General features: G+C 38.7%; 1 protein-coding gene across 1 annotated transcript in view; it reads right to left on the minus strand.

The window, feature by feature from the left end:
- The window catches only part of FBXL13 (F-box and leucine rich repeat protein 13), a 211,693-nt gene that overhangs the window by 23,480 nt on the left and 172,047 nt on the right, over window positions 1–16,166 (minus strand). The window contains exon 18 of the mRNA XM_052638386.1: window positions 10,841–10,924. Coding sequence (XP_052494346.1) covers window positions 10,841–10,924 — 84 coding nt within the window. The remainder of the gene's footprint in view (window positions 1–10,840; window positions 10,925–16,166) is intronic.

Below are 16,166 nucleotides of genomic sequence, written 5' to 3' on the forward strand. Positions count from 1 at the left end.
CCGACTCTTTGCGACCCCGTGGACAGTGGCCTGCACCAAGCTCCGCCGTCCATGGGATTTTCCAGGCAAGAGTACTGGAGTGGGTTGCCATTTCCTTCTCCAGGGAATCTTCCTGACCCAGGGATTGAACCCAGGTCTCCCGCATTGTAGACAGACACTTTACCGTCTGAGCCACCAGGGAAGTCCTAACCTAGACTTTAACTGGGCTCTTAAAATTCCTCAGCAGTGCCATTTGCAAGATACCAGTAAACCAGCTTGTGGAGAATATAAACAACAAGCTAGACAGAAAAGACACAAGAGAGTAGATGAAGCTGAACCGCTACCACGTGCCTCCTGCCTCTCTCATGTGGCTATAAGTCCTACCCACTGCATTCTGGTTAGAGGGTTTTAAAAGATAGATAGCCTTCTCTGTTAGAGATACTTTTTTTCATTAAAAAAATAATAATGAAGAGGAGGCCATGATTGGGTTTGAAGAACAATGACAGTTACCTACATTTGAATCTTCCCCTCTTCCCAAAGCCATAAAATCTATTGAGAGGAGAAATAAAACTCCATAGGACCCATACATTCATTGTGACTAGGACACAGAGAACAGCTCACATTACCTATACATAGAGTGAAAACAGAAACAAACTCCAGCAGAGCTCCCTTAGCCACCATGAGTCTATGGGTGAAGAGCCTGGGAGAGCAGATGCTTAAGACTGTCTTCAGAGTAAAGGGATGACGAGAGCTGAGAGGATGTACAGACAGAATCACTCCCAAGAAAAGAAAGTGCAGCGGTAAAGGCCAAAATGCTGTATCAGACTTGGTAGTTCATAGCCCTGGATACCTGACTTGGCTATGGAAAAGGGCTTGAAAATGAGGGTACCACAAACTTCTCAGGCAGCCAAATCAGAATCATGGTAGTGGTTGTTATTGTTCAGTCACTCATCGTGTCTGATTTTTGTGAAGTCATGGACTGCAGCACGCCAGGGTTCCCTGTCCTTCACTGTCTCTGGGAGTTTGCTTAAACTCCTGTCCATTGAGTCGATGATGCCATCCAACCATCTCATTCTGTGCCTCCCCCTTTTCTGCCCCAGTCTTCAATCCAGAAGCATGGCCATCATCCTTAACCATAGCTTGACCCTGTCCCATCCAAACCATTACCATTCTGTGGATTTGCTATCCAGATAGTCTCCCATTCATTCTCTTCTGTTGCTGTTCAGGCTGCCGTCTTCTCTCCCCTGGACTATAACAAAAACCTCTCAACATATTTCTACCTTTAATGGTGATAGCAGTTCTTTCTCCCCTCTGATCTTCAATCCATCTTCTATATTGCTTATTAAAGTGATTTTCCAACAGATAGGCTCTCATTGTCATTCCCATGCTGGATTAAGTATCTCAACTGAATCCTTCTGTAGCTTCCTTTATCACAGCATAATGGCAAGAATTGTCACTCTGGAATAAGACGTGTTATACCCTAGCTCACATGCTTGCTTGTTTCATTATTTGGGGTAAAATTCATAACCTCTCTGAACTTCAGTCTCCTTATCTGTAAAGTGGAATCAAAAGTATTACCTATCTCATAAAGTAGGTAATTACTGTATGGGAAATACTTAGAACAGTGTCTGGCATGTAGCATGATGCTAAATTAATGTTAGCTAAGAATGACTAAGTGGTATTGGATTTTTCTAAGTCTCTTTATTCTACTAGACCCAGCCTCAATATTCTTTAAAGAATTTAGAATTATTTCTTTTTTCAAAAACAGATTGTCTCAGTGTCCACTACACAGAAAGTCCAAATGTTTTCAGTTCAGTCACTGAGCAAACTGTCACATTTTCATAAAAGCAGTTAATCTGAATTAGACAGATTATTGTCTTACATGAGAGCATGGAATTCTTCATTCAAGTTGAACTTAATCATTTAAGTTTTCTCCAATTTTGTAATTGCGAATAAAATTCCAGTGTTGTACTAAGGAAACTGAAGATCTTTCTGGAAAAACATGACCAAAGAAAATACTTGAACTTCGGGGCAGGCACAGGCCCCATCTATATAAGCACAGTCAGGCACACTGCGGAGAGCTCACAACAGCCACAGGTGCCATGCTCGACAATGACCGCATACCTGCCCAACTTACCTATGGGTCTCTGCTCTTGGCTCCAGCGACTTTCAGTTCCTGACTTCATTGCTGGGCCTCAAGATCTGATTCAGAGCCCACTGTACATTGGTCATCCCTTTTTGGATGCTATTGATTCAGCCAACACCCAGGGATCCAAAACTCGTGTTCCAGACTTCCGGTTTCCAATCTGTCGTGGAAGTCTGGAACTTATCAGTCCCATCCTCAAAACAAGAAAAAAGCTGAGCAAACTGAAAATAAGCAGCTCTCCTTAAATCTGTCAGATAATTGAGGTCATAAAACAAGTCACCACTGTCAAAATTGGAGAGTCAGGCAAATACAGAGAATTAGGGCTTACTAGGAGTGGGGAAACTTGTGGCTGGAGCCAGTACAAGTAGGCACACTGAAAGGGTAATTGACTAATTGCTGGAAACTGGGACTGGAGTAGCCTGAGAGAAAAATTCCTGGCAGGCCAACCTTAAGTGGGCCTACAGACTTTCATGAGCTTTACCTCTAGGAGGGCCTCTAAGTTCTCACAGCAGAGACTTTAGTAACCATTTTGAAATAATGCTCTGGACATATGCAAGGCTGGTACAAAATTCAAAAATCAACTAATGTAATTCATCACAATCAATGGGCTAAAGAAGAAAAACTATATGATCATATCAAAGATTGTATTTGACAAAATCCAACACACATTACTAAAAAACACTCTCAGCAAGACAAGGAATAGAGGGAAAGTTCTTTCAACATGATAAAGAACATGTACAAAAAATCTATAGCTAACATCATATTTAGTGAAAAGAAACCTGTGGTTTCCTCATAAGATCAGGAATGAAACAAGGATGTTTTCCCTTTTCACTCCTATTTCACATCATACTGGAAGTCCTAACTAATTCAGTAAGAAAAAGAAATAGAAGGTATATAGATAGAGAAGAAAAAAAAAGAATGCCTGTGTTTGCAGATGGTATGACTGTTAGGTAGAAAATCGCAAAGAATTAACAAAAAGCCAAAACAAGAAAACATACCAACTACTAGAACTAATAAGCAATTATAACAAAGTTGCATGATATAAAATTAGTGTACAAAAAGGAATGTTCTCTATGTTCATTTTGTCCCTGTAGACCTTCTTCCTCCAAGATTTGACAAGCCTTGCTCATACATAGGTGGGGAGTAAGAGGGCTTAAACAGAGAGGCCTGCCTTTGTAGTATGTGAACATGATGCCCAGTGTTATGAGATTATAACAGAAGTAGATATGGAGTCAGGCTGAGTAAAGATGGAAAAAAAAAAAAAAAAACCATCTGAGGGCTTAGGGCACATACACGTTGCCAAAAGCAAAAGGGTTAATTCAGTGCCTAAGTTTGTGCATCAATATCCTGAGTGTTATACTAATTTAACTGCTGCTAAGTCGCTTCAGTCGTGTCTGACTCTGTGCGACCCCATAGACGGCAGCCCACCAGGCTCCGCCGTCCCTGGGAGTCTCCAGGCAAGAACAGTGGAGTGTGTTGCCATTTCCTTATCCAATGCATGAAAGTGAAAAGTGAAAGGGAAGTCGCTCAGTCGTGTCCGACCCTCAGCGACCCCATGGACTACAGCCTTCCAGGCTCCTCTGTCCATGGGATTTTCCAGGCAAGAGTACTGGAGTGGGGTGCCATTGCCTTCTCCAAATTTAACTGGGATGTTGGGAAATATGTCTAAAATCATAATCCTAATTAAAAACAATGATCCATTTCCTTTTTACTTTGTATATTCTCTTATAGCATTCTCAAGAATAGTAGTAATTAATTATGTAGTGTCGTAGAATTGCTTAATGCTCCTACACATACATATGTTTAATCAATTATAATTTAGGTGCCACTAAAAATGCACCCAGGTGTCAAACCCACGTTCTCGTTCATCACAGGCAGATTCTTTACTACTGAGCCACCTGGCAAGTCCCCCCAAATGCACTTATAGGAATAAAAATTTTTTAATTGTTTCTTCTAAGAGCATATTTGAAACATCTCTTTACCATAGGAAAAAGAATCTTGCCATTTACATAGATACTTAATTTTTTAAAGTATAAACAAAAAGATAATTCTTTAAAAAAAAATAGACTTTATTTTTTAGAAGAGTTTTAGGTTCACAGCAGAATTAAGCAAAAGTTACATAAATTGCCCATATATCTCCTACCCCCACACATGCATTCAGTTCAGTTCAGTCGCTCAGTCGTGTCCGACTCTTTGCGACCCCATGAATCGCAGCACGCCAGGCCTCCCTGTCCATCACCAACTCCCGGAGTTCACTCAGACTCTCGTCCATCGAGTCAGTGATGCCATCCAGCCATCTCATCCTCTGTCATCCCCTTCTCCTCCTGCCCCCAATCCCTCCCAGCATCAGAGTCTTTTCCAATGAGTCAGCTCTTCGCATGAGGTGGCCAGAGTACTGGAGTTTCAGCTTTAGCATCATTCTTTCCAAAGAAATCCCAGGGCTGATCTCCTTCAGAATGGACTGGTTGGATTTCCTTGCAGTCCAGGGAACTCTCAAGAGTCTTCTCCAACACCACAGTTCAAAAGCATCAATTCTTCGGTGCTCAGCCTTCTTCACAGTCCAACTCTCACATCCATACATGACCACAGGAAAAAACCATAGCCTTGACTAGACGGACCTTAGTCAGCAAAGTAATGTCTCTGCTTTTGAATATGCTATCTAGGTTGGTCATAACTTTTCTTCCAAGGAGTAAGCATCTTTTAATTTCATGGCTGCAATCACCATCTGCAGTGATTTTGGAGCCCCAAAAAATAAAGTCTGACACTGTTTCCACTGTTTCCCTGTCTATTTTCCATGAAGTGATGGGACCAGATGCCATGATCTTCGTTTTCTGAATGTTGAGCTTTAAGCCAACTTTTTCACCCCTGTTAGCAACATATGCCCCACCAGAGTGGTATGTTTGTTACAATTGATAAACCTGTATCAACACATCATAATCACCCAAAGTCCATAGTTTACATTAGGGTTCCCTCTTGGTGTTGTACAGTCTATTAGTTTTGACAAATGTGAAATGACATGTACTCACCATGATAATATCATGCAGAGTAGTTTCACTGCCCTTAAAATCCTCTGTGCTCCACCTATTAATCTCTTCCTCCCCTACAGGTTTTGATCTTTTTACTGGCTTCATAGTTTTGCCTTTCTAGAATGTCATATAGTTGGAATCATACAGTACTTAGCCTTTTCAGATTGGCTTCTTTCATAGTAATAGCATTTATACTTCCTCCATGTCTTTTCTCGACTTGGTGTCTCTTTTCTCTTTATTGCTGAATAATGTTGCATTGTCTGGATGTTTATTTATCTCTTTACCTATAGAAGGACATGCTGGATGCTTTCACATTTTGTCAATTATAACTAGAACTCCTATAAACATCTGCATGCAGGTTTTTTTGTGTACATATACTTTTAGCTGAGCTTTGATGCTTTGCAGGATTTATCTCCCATTCTTTGAAACAAATATGTCTAGTCAAGGCTTCCAATATACCTCCCACATTTGTTCGTTGATGGAGTGAACCCTTGAGATATTCTGCAGTATATGCAGATGTTTCACATCCTTTCAGTTTGAACCGGAAGGATAGACTCTTCCAAGTTGACTTAAATTGAAGCAAGAGGGCTGGGCCTCTTTCTCATAGTATCAACCAGCAACTGGATTACCTCTGCTCCAGGGAAGAGGCCTACCCTGGGATACAGCAGCTCCTGAGGAAGGACTCAGCTCGGGGAGTGAGTGCCTTATCACTGTCCTCCCCAACTCACCAGCTGAAACCGTGGAACTCAGGTTGGGACTTGAACCCATGGTCTTTAAACCGAGATCACACACCTGATCCAGGAATTAATGAAGCTCAGGTTCTCGATGTCTCACTGCAGAACGAATTCAGTGAGAGACAAAGTGATAGGTAAGAAGCACATTTATTTAGAGAGAAACACACTCCACAGGCAGAATGTGGGCCATCTCAGAAGGTGAGAGCAACCAAAAAGATAATTCCTTAAAAAACTAGTTTTTATTTGCCTTGAATATTGACCACAATTTATTTAATATTAGTTAGTTTGTTAGTTCAATCATTCAGACATGTCTAATTGAGACCCCATAGACTGAAGTACGCCAGGCCTCCCTGTCCATCACCAGCTCCCGGAGTATACTCACTCATGTCCATTGAGTTGGTGATGCCATCCAACCATCTTATCCTCTGTTGTCCCCTTCTCCTCCCATCTTCAATGTTTCTCAGCCTCAGGGTCTTTTCAAATGAATCAGTTCTTCGCATCAGGTGGCCAAAGTATTGGAGTTTCAGTGATAGCATCAGTCTTGCCAATGAATATTCAGGACTGATTTCCTTTAGGATTGACTGGTTGGATCTCCTTGCAGTCCAAGGGACTCTCGAGAATCTTCTCCAACACGACAGTTAAAAGCATAAATTCTTCTGCACTCAGCTTTCTTTATAGTCCAACTCTCAGATCCATACATAACTACTGGAAAAACCATAGCTTTGACTAGACGGACCTTTGTTGGCAAAGTAATGTCTCTGCTTTTTAATATGCTGTCTAGGTTGGTCATAACTTTTCTTCCAAGGAGCAAGGGTCTTTTAATTTCATGGCTGTAGTCACCATCTGCAGTGATTTTGGAGCCCAAAAAAATAAAGTCTGACACTGTTTCCACTGTTTCCCCATCTATTTCCCATGAAGTGATGGGGCCAGATCCCATGTTCTTAGTTTTCTGAATGTTGAGTTTTAAGCCTACTTTTTCACTTTCCTCTTTCACTTTTATCAAGAGGCTCTTTAGTTCTTCTTTACTTTCTGCCAGAAGGGTGGTGTCATCTGTATATCTGAGGTTATTGATATTTCTCCCGCAATCTTGTTTGGTATTAGGCTAAACTAAATAATATTATAACATCCCTATACACAATTTGGGCATACTAAATATATGCACACATTGACGTATTCATGTAATCTAACAACCACTAAGATGTATACATATATTTAATTTACACACATATACTCAACAATTGGGCTTCCCTGGTGGCTCAGCTGGTAAAGAATCCACCTGCGGTACAGAAGACCTGAGTTTGATCCCTGGGCTGGGAAAATCCCCTGTAGAAGGGAAAGGCTACCCACTCCAGTATTTTGGCCTGGAGAATTCCATGGACTGTGTATAGTCCATGGGGTTGTAAAGAGTCAGACATGACTGAATGACTTTCACTTTCTCCTGCATTGCAGGCAGTTTCCTCACCATCTGAGTCACCAGGTTAAGGGAGTATAAAAAGCAGTTAGACTAAATAATTTTATTTATTCCATTGGTTCTATTCAAACAACTTAATAGAACAAAACTAATATATTTGTACCATAGCATCTCAGTTAAAGGGGCTTCCCAGGTGGTGCTATTGGTAAAGAATCTGCTGCCAAATGCAGGTGACACAGGAGACACGGGTTTGATCCCTGGGTTTGGAAGAGGGAATGGCAACCCATTCCAGTATTCTTGCCAGTAAAATTCCATGGACAGAGGAGCCTGGCGGGCTATAGTCCATGGGGTTGCAAAGGGTCAGACATGGCTGAGCAGCTGAGCACACACACACATCCCAGTTAAACCAATTCTTTTGCCAGACTTGATGGTCTGTTATTTAAATTCACAAAGTGCTCAAGGAAAAAAGTTTCTTAAGAAATGCCCAGCTATGACTATATCAGACATTGCTTCCAAAATGAGTGTGTGTTTCAAGAGTACCAAACCTAACGTGATCATTGAATGTCTAGTGTTCTCAGGAAAAAAACTAAAGTTGGGAAAAGTAATTAAAACCAGATCCTAAGAAGTCAATACATCTGAGGCTCCAGATATTCAAACTTCATATGCTGTGGTTTCCAGTAAAACTAAAATGAGGTAATTTTTTATTCTTATTATGTTCATGACTCTTGCAAAACCAAGCCAGGGTAAAAATGCTTATGGTCTCCTTTTTCTCATTAAATCATTATGTAGTTTTCAATGTCATATGCCAAAAAGAGAGTCCCCTACCTTCTAAATAACAAGAGATTTCCTGATAAATTTAGGATAATCTAAATATCTCAATTTAATCACGTTTGTTTCAAATCCAGATAAAGAATCATGAAATTGGCTTATGTATCACTTTCGCCTCCTCCCTCTTTATTTCATCTCTTTTGTAACTTAATAATTAGGCTGGAGGAGAGCAGGAGGAGAAAGATTACACATGCCCATTAGTGTAAACCTTGAAACCTTGGAAGAGGTAAAAAGAGATTGAAAAGTCACAGCATTTCAGTGTGAGCGTACAGACACACATACACATACACACACACCACATACACTCCAAAAGCAGGGAGGAGAGGAGAAAAAAGGGATGATGAGAAAGAGGAAAAAAAATTTTTTCATGAACTTGAATAAAACAGCCAATCTTGTGCAACTGATAATTAAATAATTCTGTATTTCCATGCTCCTGTATTCCCGATCTTTTCTTTTAGATCACTGGAATCAATACATCAGTAAAAGACTACATTTTTAAAAGCTATACCAAACTCAGCTATATGATCATACAGTTAGCATATAGGTAAACTTTTTCATCTAAAATCTCAGAGCACCTAAAAATAGTATGATTTTCAGGCTCCCAAGAGGGAAAATAAAAAGGCCACGGCAGGAAGCACTGGCTTCCTGATACTTAGCTTCAAACTTCGGTCAGCACTCTTTCATTCCAAGAAGCACTTTTAAATGAATAGTGATGGATATTAAGAGGTCTTATATGTCATCACCATAAGGGGTTTTAATACTTCTGAATGATTTGTAGTTATTGATCAAATGTAATTGATCACCATGAAGGAAATATAACCCAATATTAGAAATGTTAATACCTATTTAATTTTAATAACCTTTATTCTGTTGCCTTGTTAAAGACCTTTTGAATGCTTGACTAGATCATATTCATGGATAAAGTTTTATGTAAATTCATGTTTAATCCTTAAATGAACTGCAATACATAAATCATGGTTTGTTTAACCTTAGAGGAACCTGTTGGCTTTTTCTTCTAGTAGGTTACACGCATTATAACCCCTTTTGTTATTGTAGAGTTACAGTCTTGCCCTATGCAAGTTGTTGGTCCTCTCTGGGATCTTTGCTTTGAAAAAGTGTTTGTTCTTTTTACCTCTTTATACAGTTGAATGTACTACTAGGTAGATTTCTTAGGAACCGGCTAGAAATTTGGCAACCAGGATCTGAAACTGGGAGAAATTCACATTGTTTGACATTATTGCCTACTAAAGGAGACTTTTTTTTTTCTTTCCCTTCCCTTCTTTTTAAAGGAGACTTCTTATCAGTGTTACATTCTCCTGTTCAGTACCCTTACATTGTCCCGATACAATGAAGTACAGTGAAAATCGTTGGAAAACAATTTTTCCCACTAGGTTATGTTGACCATCAACCATTTAGAACAGCAGTTCTCTGTTTCTACTCTTCATTTCTGTAAAATTAGATTAGTTTGCTGAGAAGGCATAGAACTTTGGACTGTTTAAGCCCTCTGGGCCTTAGTTTCCTCACTTGTAAAATTACAGAGATGGTTTAGGTGATTCTAAGATCCCTTCAGCTTCAGAATGGTGAAATTCTATGCTAAAGTCTAGAACACCATTTGACCTGGCACTCTCTGTAGCCCAACAGTTCATATAATGTTTTAACACTCTCCTATTAGTTATGTTAGAACTTCTTGAAAATTTCATTTCAAATTTATGGAACACAGCTTAACTTCAGGTCGCCATGCTCTGGTGGACTTTTCAGCTAATATTTGCATTATCTTTCTACATGTGAGATGACTTCTTTTATGTCAATAAGAGTTTGTATTTAAATTATTTTTCTGAGTTTAATCCCAGATTTTCATAAATACTGGGGTTTCTGAACTCTCAGGAACTTTAAATGGGGTATCTCAGGATACTTTAAACGGGGTGTCCAATGCATTTAACAGTTTCCACATTCCTAGATTATTAGTTCCGTTTAAAAATGCTATCTTCCACTCTTTTACTAATCAGTAACCAGATTTTGCCCTAGTTCAATACAAGTATGATATATGATTTCAGTTGTCTTCTTTTAACAGCAAATTGAGATGCTTAATGTTGTGATAAACACCATGTGTGGCTTGCTCACAATAACTACTTTATGACTTCCTATCACTCAACAGCAAGTCTAGGAAATTTACTTCTCATGAGTTCTTAAAGTACCATTAAAGCATATAATCATTTATCTTATCCAATTACTTATCTCATGCTTTCCATCCTGGCAAAGTATGCTACCAATTATGTTTGAATAGCTTAGTCCCTAATGGTTAAGTACCTGGTGTAATTTTTCAGACTCCCCCAATTCTCATGGTTAGATGATATAACATTTCTTCCTACAGAACATTTCTATTATGTTAATATGAGAAGACTTTTACCACATTGCAGTTCATTATTCTCCAAAAAAATGTCAACCTATCCCTGTCTATCCTATGAGTCTGACATCTGGAAGGGAGAGAGTAGACAGGAAAACATGGGAAAGCAAATCCTCTCAATCACCTCGGGCTGTGGAGACCTGACTAAAGGCAGAGTTGATCCTGGCTCAACCAAGATCACATACGTATTATTGGTTTCATTACGCTTCTTTTTTTTTTCCTGTTGTTACCCACAAAGGTTATTCAATTTGCACTTAATTTTCAATCTTAATTCTTTAAAAGCAACAACGAAAAAAAACATAATTATCTTACCTGGATTCCAAAATCGGTGATTTTATCACACTCAGACACAGAAAGTTCCTTTAATTTTCTATGTCTGGAAAGTGTCATCAAACCCTAAAAATGTTTAATATAAAGATTATTTGATGATACATTAGTATAGAAGGTGTATTTCCAATAAGATAACAACAGTTTATGCAAACTAAAAATATATAGCTTCTGTTTTATATATTATATATTATATTATATATATATATTATATATTATATTTTATATTTCTTTAGACTTAATCATACAATCACTTTGGTTAGGCAACATTATTAAATAAAATTTTCAGGTTATCTCTAATGTTTTACAAAAAGTATTACAAATCCTAGAACCAGAAAACTTCTTATCTTGCCTCCTGTTTTCAGGTAAATGTTACATGAATCAATGTAAAGAAATCTTCAGTTGCCTAAGTTTACAGCTTTATTTTATTTGAAGACACTTCATGTGGCTAATGAATCTATTTATCAATAAATTCTTGTTTATGTTTAGCCTAAAATCTGAAAATCTTTAGCTCTTTTTTTATATTTAATTGCTTGGAGGGAGAAGAAACACATCTTTATGTAAAGGCCCATAGACAGATAATTATTCACTCAGTTCAGTTCAGTTCAGTCCAGTAGCTCAGTCGTGTCCGACTCTTTGCGACCCCATGAATTGCAGCATGCCAGGCCTCCCTGTCCATCACCAACTCCCAGAGTTCACTCAGACTCACGTCCATCGAGTCAGTGATGCCATCCAGCCATCTCATCCTCTGTCATCCCCTTTTTCTCCTGCCCCCAATCCCTCCCAGCATTGGAGTCTTTTCCAATGAGTCAACTCTTCTCATGAGGTGGCCAAAGTACTGGAGTTTCAGCTTTAGCATCATTCCTTCCAAAGAACACCCATGACTGATCTCCTTTAGAATGTAGTTCGTTTCTCTTTTCAGGCTAAAGGTTTTGTTTCTTTTCATTTTTAAAAAATGGATTTCACTTTCAGCCCTTCTCTTTTTTAATGTGTGGTTTTGTTGATGCTCAGATGATAAAGAATCTGCCTGCAATTCAGGAGACCCGGATTCAATCCCTGGGTCAGGGAGATCCCCTGGAAAATACTGGCAACCCACTCCAGTTTTCTTGCCTGGAGAATTCCATGGACAGAGGGGCATGATGGGCTGTAGTCCATGGGGTGGCAAAGAGACACAACTGAGCGACTCACTTTTGCTTTCACTTTTCATTGGTTGGCCCATTTCTCAGTACCTATTCTCCTAAACTGGTACAACATTCAGTTAAGGAACTGACTATTGTGCCTTATAAATGCCATCCTTCTGTTTTGCATTCAGGATCATGTTACTTTTCTATTTCCTAAATATGCTTCCTAGACTATGTAGACTAGAGCAGTTTCTCCTCCTTTTATGGTCCCAGAGCTGGCTGGCAGGGAAAAATGCTGGAAATGGTATCTGATTTGTCCTTTTTACATTTTATTATCAGGACTGATTTACCTTTTAATCTGAAAAACCACATTTGGACTATAATTGAAAATGGGTCATGCAAGTATTATATGCTGGGTTTTTTTTAAACCAATTTAAATATTAGGCCTTTTATTTTTCAAAAACAAAATGCATATCAAAGAGATGAGTACTTGAAATTCTGCTTGATTGAAGTCACTGTTAAATTACAATTTCTAATTTCATTTAACAGTTCTGTACGCCACACAAAAATAAAATGACCCCATTTATTCTTTTCATTTCATTGCAAATGTGGATTCCTTTCCTAGGAACACATTATATTTTCTGTCTCATTGTTTCAAAACAAAGAATGGGCAAACTCTGTGAAGCCATCACATGTGGTCTGGGTTCCAGATGTGGATGCTGTTTTATTCATGTTAAAAGAATAGGAATTTAGATACTCTCCCAACAGAAACTAAATTGTTTGAACAAAAATATCAAGTAAGCGATGCAGTTTTTCTCTTTGCCCTGTGCTTGATAATAGCTGCTGCTGCTGCTAAGCCGCGTCAGTCGTGTCCAACTCTGTGCAACCCCATTGACGGCAGCCCACCAGGCTCCTCCGTCCCTGGGATTCTCCAGGCAAGAACACTGGAGTGGGTTGCCATTTCCTTCTCCAATGCATGAAAGCTAAACATGTTTTATTATTCTATGTGGAATGTGTTTTATGAAACTATCTCTAAATAGTTTCTCTGAAGTTTTCACTTTTTATTGCTTCTATATAGGCCATGTTAGAAAATTTTTAAATGAACTATAATGAAGTATACTTGCTAAGTATGACATTTAACAGACTATGGACAGATAATAAGCCTTGGCACTGAAATTTATAAATGCTCCAAATTAGAAGGTGTTCTCTGAAGCAAATGATGGTTCCAACATTTTACAGTCTTTCTTTATACCTTAGAAGTCTTGATTCTCAGGTCTAGAGAAAATTCATTCATTCTTAATTTATTATTCATTTGATAAATATTTAATTAGCATGTATGATATTGATCAGGCTCTGGGATAGAAGCTGGGAGTATAAAAGTCAGTGAGGTGCAGTGTCTACCCTCAAGGAGTCCATAGTCTGGCATTGAAGACATACTTAAAATAGATTGCTACAATCCTGTGAAGGTAAATATTGTGCACAGTGATTAAACCAAAGAGGAAAGATGAAGCCACTATTTTGGATTAGAGAAGATTGGGGGAGAGTTATGGGGGAGAGTCATGAGTGGGGAAGTATAATTTGCCAAGTAAACTACAGAGGGAAGAACATTCCAGGCTGAAGGAGCAGAATGTGCAAAAGCATTAAAGTATGAAATAGTATGGTGTGTGTATGAAACTGTATAGTATGGCATGATTAGATTTACATGGATTTTTAAAAAATTATATGAAAAGCTGGTCAAAGAATTTCTCTTAGGAAGAAACTACAAGGTTTTGTTTTTGTTTTGTTTAATTCCTTGTTAATTGTTTGAGGGAGGAGTCCTGGGAGTTGGCTGTGCCAAACTTTTACTTCTGGGAGGGATGGAAAGAGGAAAGTGGGAAGATAAGACAAAATAAGAAGGAAAGTGGATACTTAAATTTCCAGGAAATTTGTAGTATAATGAAAATGTAAATCCTCCTTCATCTCTTTCAAAAGTAGGCCAAACTCAAGAATGCTTTGCAAGAAAGGTTCTGTTTTATTTTGCCAAAACTTAGAAGGGACTAAATTTTGCAATCAGTTAAAATGCAGAGGAAAGCAAATATGTGGTAGCCTGGAGAAGTCACTAGCATTGCAGATTATATCAGAATGCAAGGCCTTAGGAATTCATAGGTATCCTGGGGAGCACTTTTCTTCTCAACAGGCCATGGAATTGAGGGATCAGGAGTCCTTGGTGGAAAATTGACTTATAGCTCTGATGGCTTCTCAGGTGGCTCAGTGGTAAAGAATCTACCTGCCAATGCAGGAGATGAGGGTTTGATCCCTGGGTCAGGAAGATCCCCTGGAGTAGGAAATGGCAACCCATTGCTGTATTATTTTTAATTTTAATTGGAGGATAATTATTCTATAAAATTTTGATGGTTTTTGCCATATGTCAACATGAATCAGCCATAGGTCTTCATATGCCCCCTCCTCCCCCAAACTGCCTTCCCACCTCTCTCCCCATCCCCCAACTCCAGTATTCTTGCCTGGGAAATCCCATGGACAGAGAAGCCTGGAGGGCTACAGTCCATGGGGTTTCAAAGAGTCAGACATGACTGAATGACTAAACACGCATAGCTCTGGTATCATGTCTATAGAATGGAGTGTCAAGACTTAAGATTTGAATGGAAGCGGGCACCACGTCATGAGGGCCTTGAGCATTATTCTGGAATATAGACGTTATCCTATGCAACACTATTAAACAAAACTTTCCCTCTTACAGGGAATAAATGACAATAATGCAAAAAGGAATGAGGATGTGTTTCAAAAGAGGTATAGGGACCACAGAGCAGGGAGTGATTTATTTTAGTTGGAAGGAAGAGGTGTGAGTCTAGAAGAAACTTTCATGGAGGAAGAAGAATTTGAATTAAGCCTTAAAGACTGGGTAAGATTTTGACAAGTAAAGTAATAGGAACCGTGTTTCAGTCTGAGAAAGCAGCATGAACAAAGGCTTTATTTGGAAAGTGTGAGTTGTTTGGGAAGTAGTTCAGTCTGGGGTCACTGGGAGTAGTGGGAGGGAATACTGCACACTGCCAAGAAGACATGCGTGTACACCAGATAGTTGGGAGCAGACAAAGCCTTTGAAAACTATTCTTTTTTCCCCTGGTTTTACATCTGGATTGTTTAGCTGATATAGATACACATCAGCAATGAACTAGTTACCAAATGTTGAAGTAGTATGTGTGTTTGTGTGCACTTACTATATGACTGAGTCATACTACTCCAGCCTTAGAATATCACTGATGTAAACAGAAAACATACCTCCCCCAACTCTTTATTTTGAAAACATTCAAATCTATAGACAAGTTCAAAAAATGGTATAATGAACACTTACATATCCTTTATATTTATGTAAGAATATAGTTTTCTGTGTGTATATGTTGCTGTTGTTCAGTCATTAGGTCCTGTCCGACTCTTAGCGACCCCATGGACTGTAGCCTGCCAGGCTCCTCTGTCCATGGGGTTTTCCAGGCAAGAATACTGGAGTGGGTTGCCGTTTCCTTCTCCAGGAGATCTTCCTGACCCAGGGATCAAACTCGTGTATCTTGCACTTCCTGCGTTAACAAGCAGATTCGTTACCACTGAGTTACCAGGGAATATATATATATATATATATATATATATATATATATATATATATTTTAAATTCATATGTGTAGCGTGGACCACTTGAAAATAAGTCTCTGATATCATGATGCTTTGCCTCTAAATATTCTATATGCATCTTCCTAGGACATTTCCCTATGTAGCTATATAGTCTTGTGTATATATAATATGATACCTAAGATTAACAGTAGTACCATACTATATAATATAGAGTCAGTATTCAGATTTTCTTTTTATCCAATCCCCAGAGTTCATGCATTGCGTTTGGTTGTCATGTCTCTTTAGCCTTTCTTTTTTTTTTCTTTAAATTTTACCTTTCAAGAATCCCAGGCCAGCCATTAAATAAAATATCTTACATTCTGGATTTTTCTGATTGTTCCTTATGATTGGATTCTAGGTAAACATTTTCTGCAAAACTACTACCTAGGTGCTGTTTCATTAGAACTGTATTTTTCCTACTTATTTAATAAATAATCCATGATGTGATCGTTTGAGACCACATGAGTTCCCTGTTTCTCAACATCCCTTCAGTCAATGATTTGAGCATTAATTGATGATCCTTGCCTAAA

This window comes from Budorcas taxicolor, chromosome 4 (assembly GCF_023091745.1).
Source record: "Budorcas taxicolor isolate Tak-1 chromosome 4, Takin1.1, whole genome shotgun sequence".
Taxonomy (NCBI): domain Eukaryota; kingdom Metazoa; phylum Chordata; class Mammalia; order Artiodactyla; family Bovidae; genus Budorcas; species Budorcas taxicolor.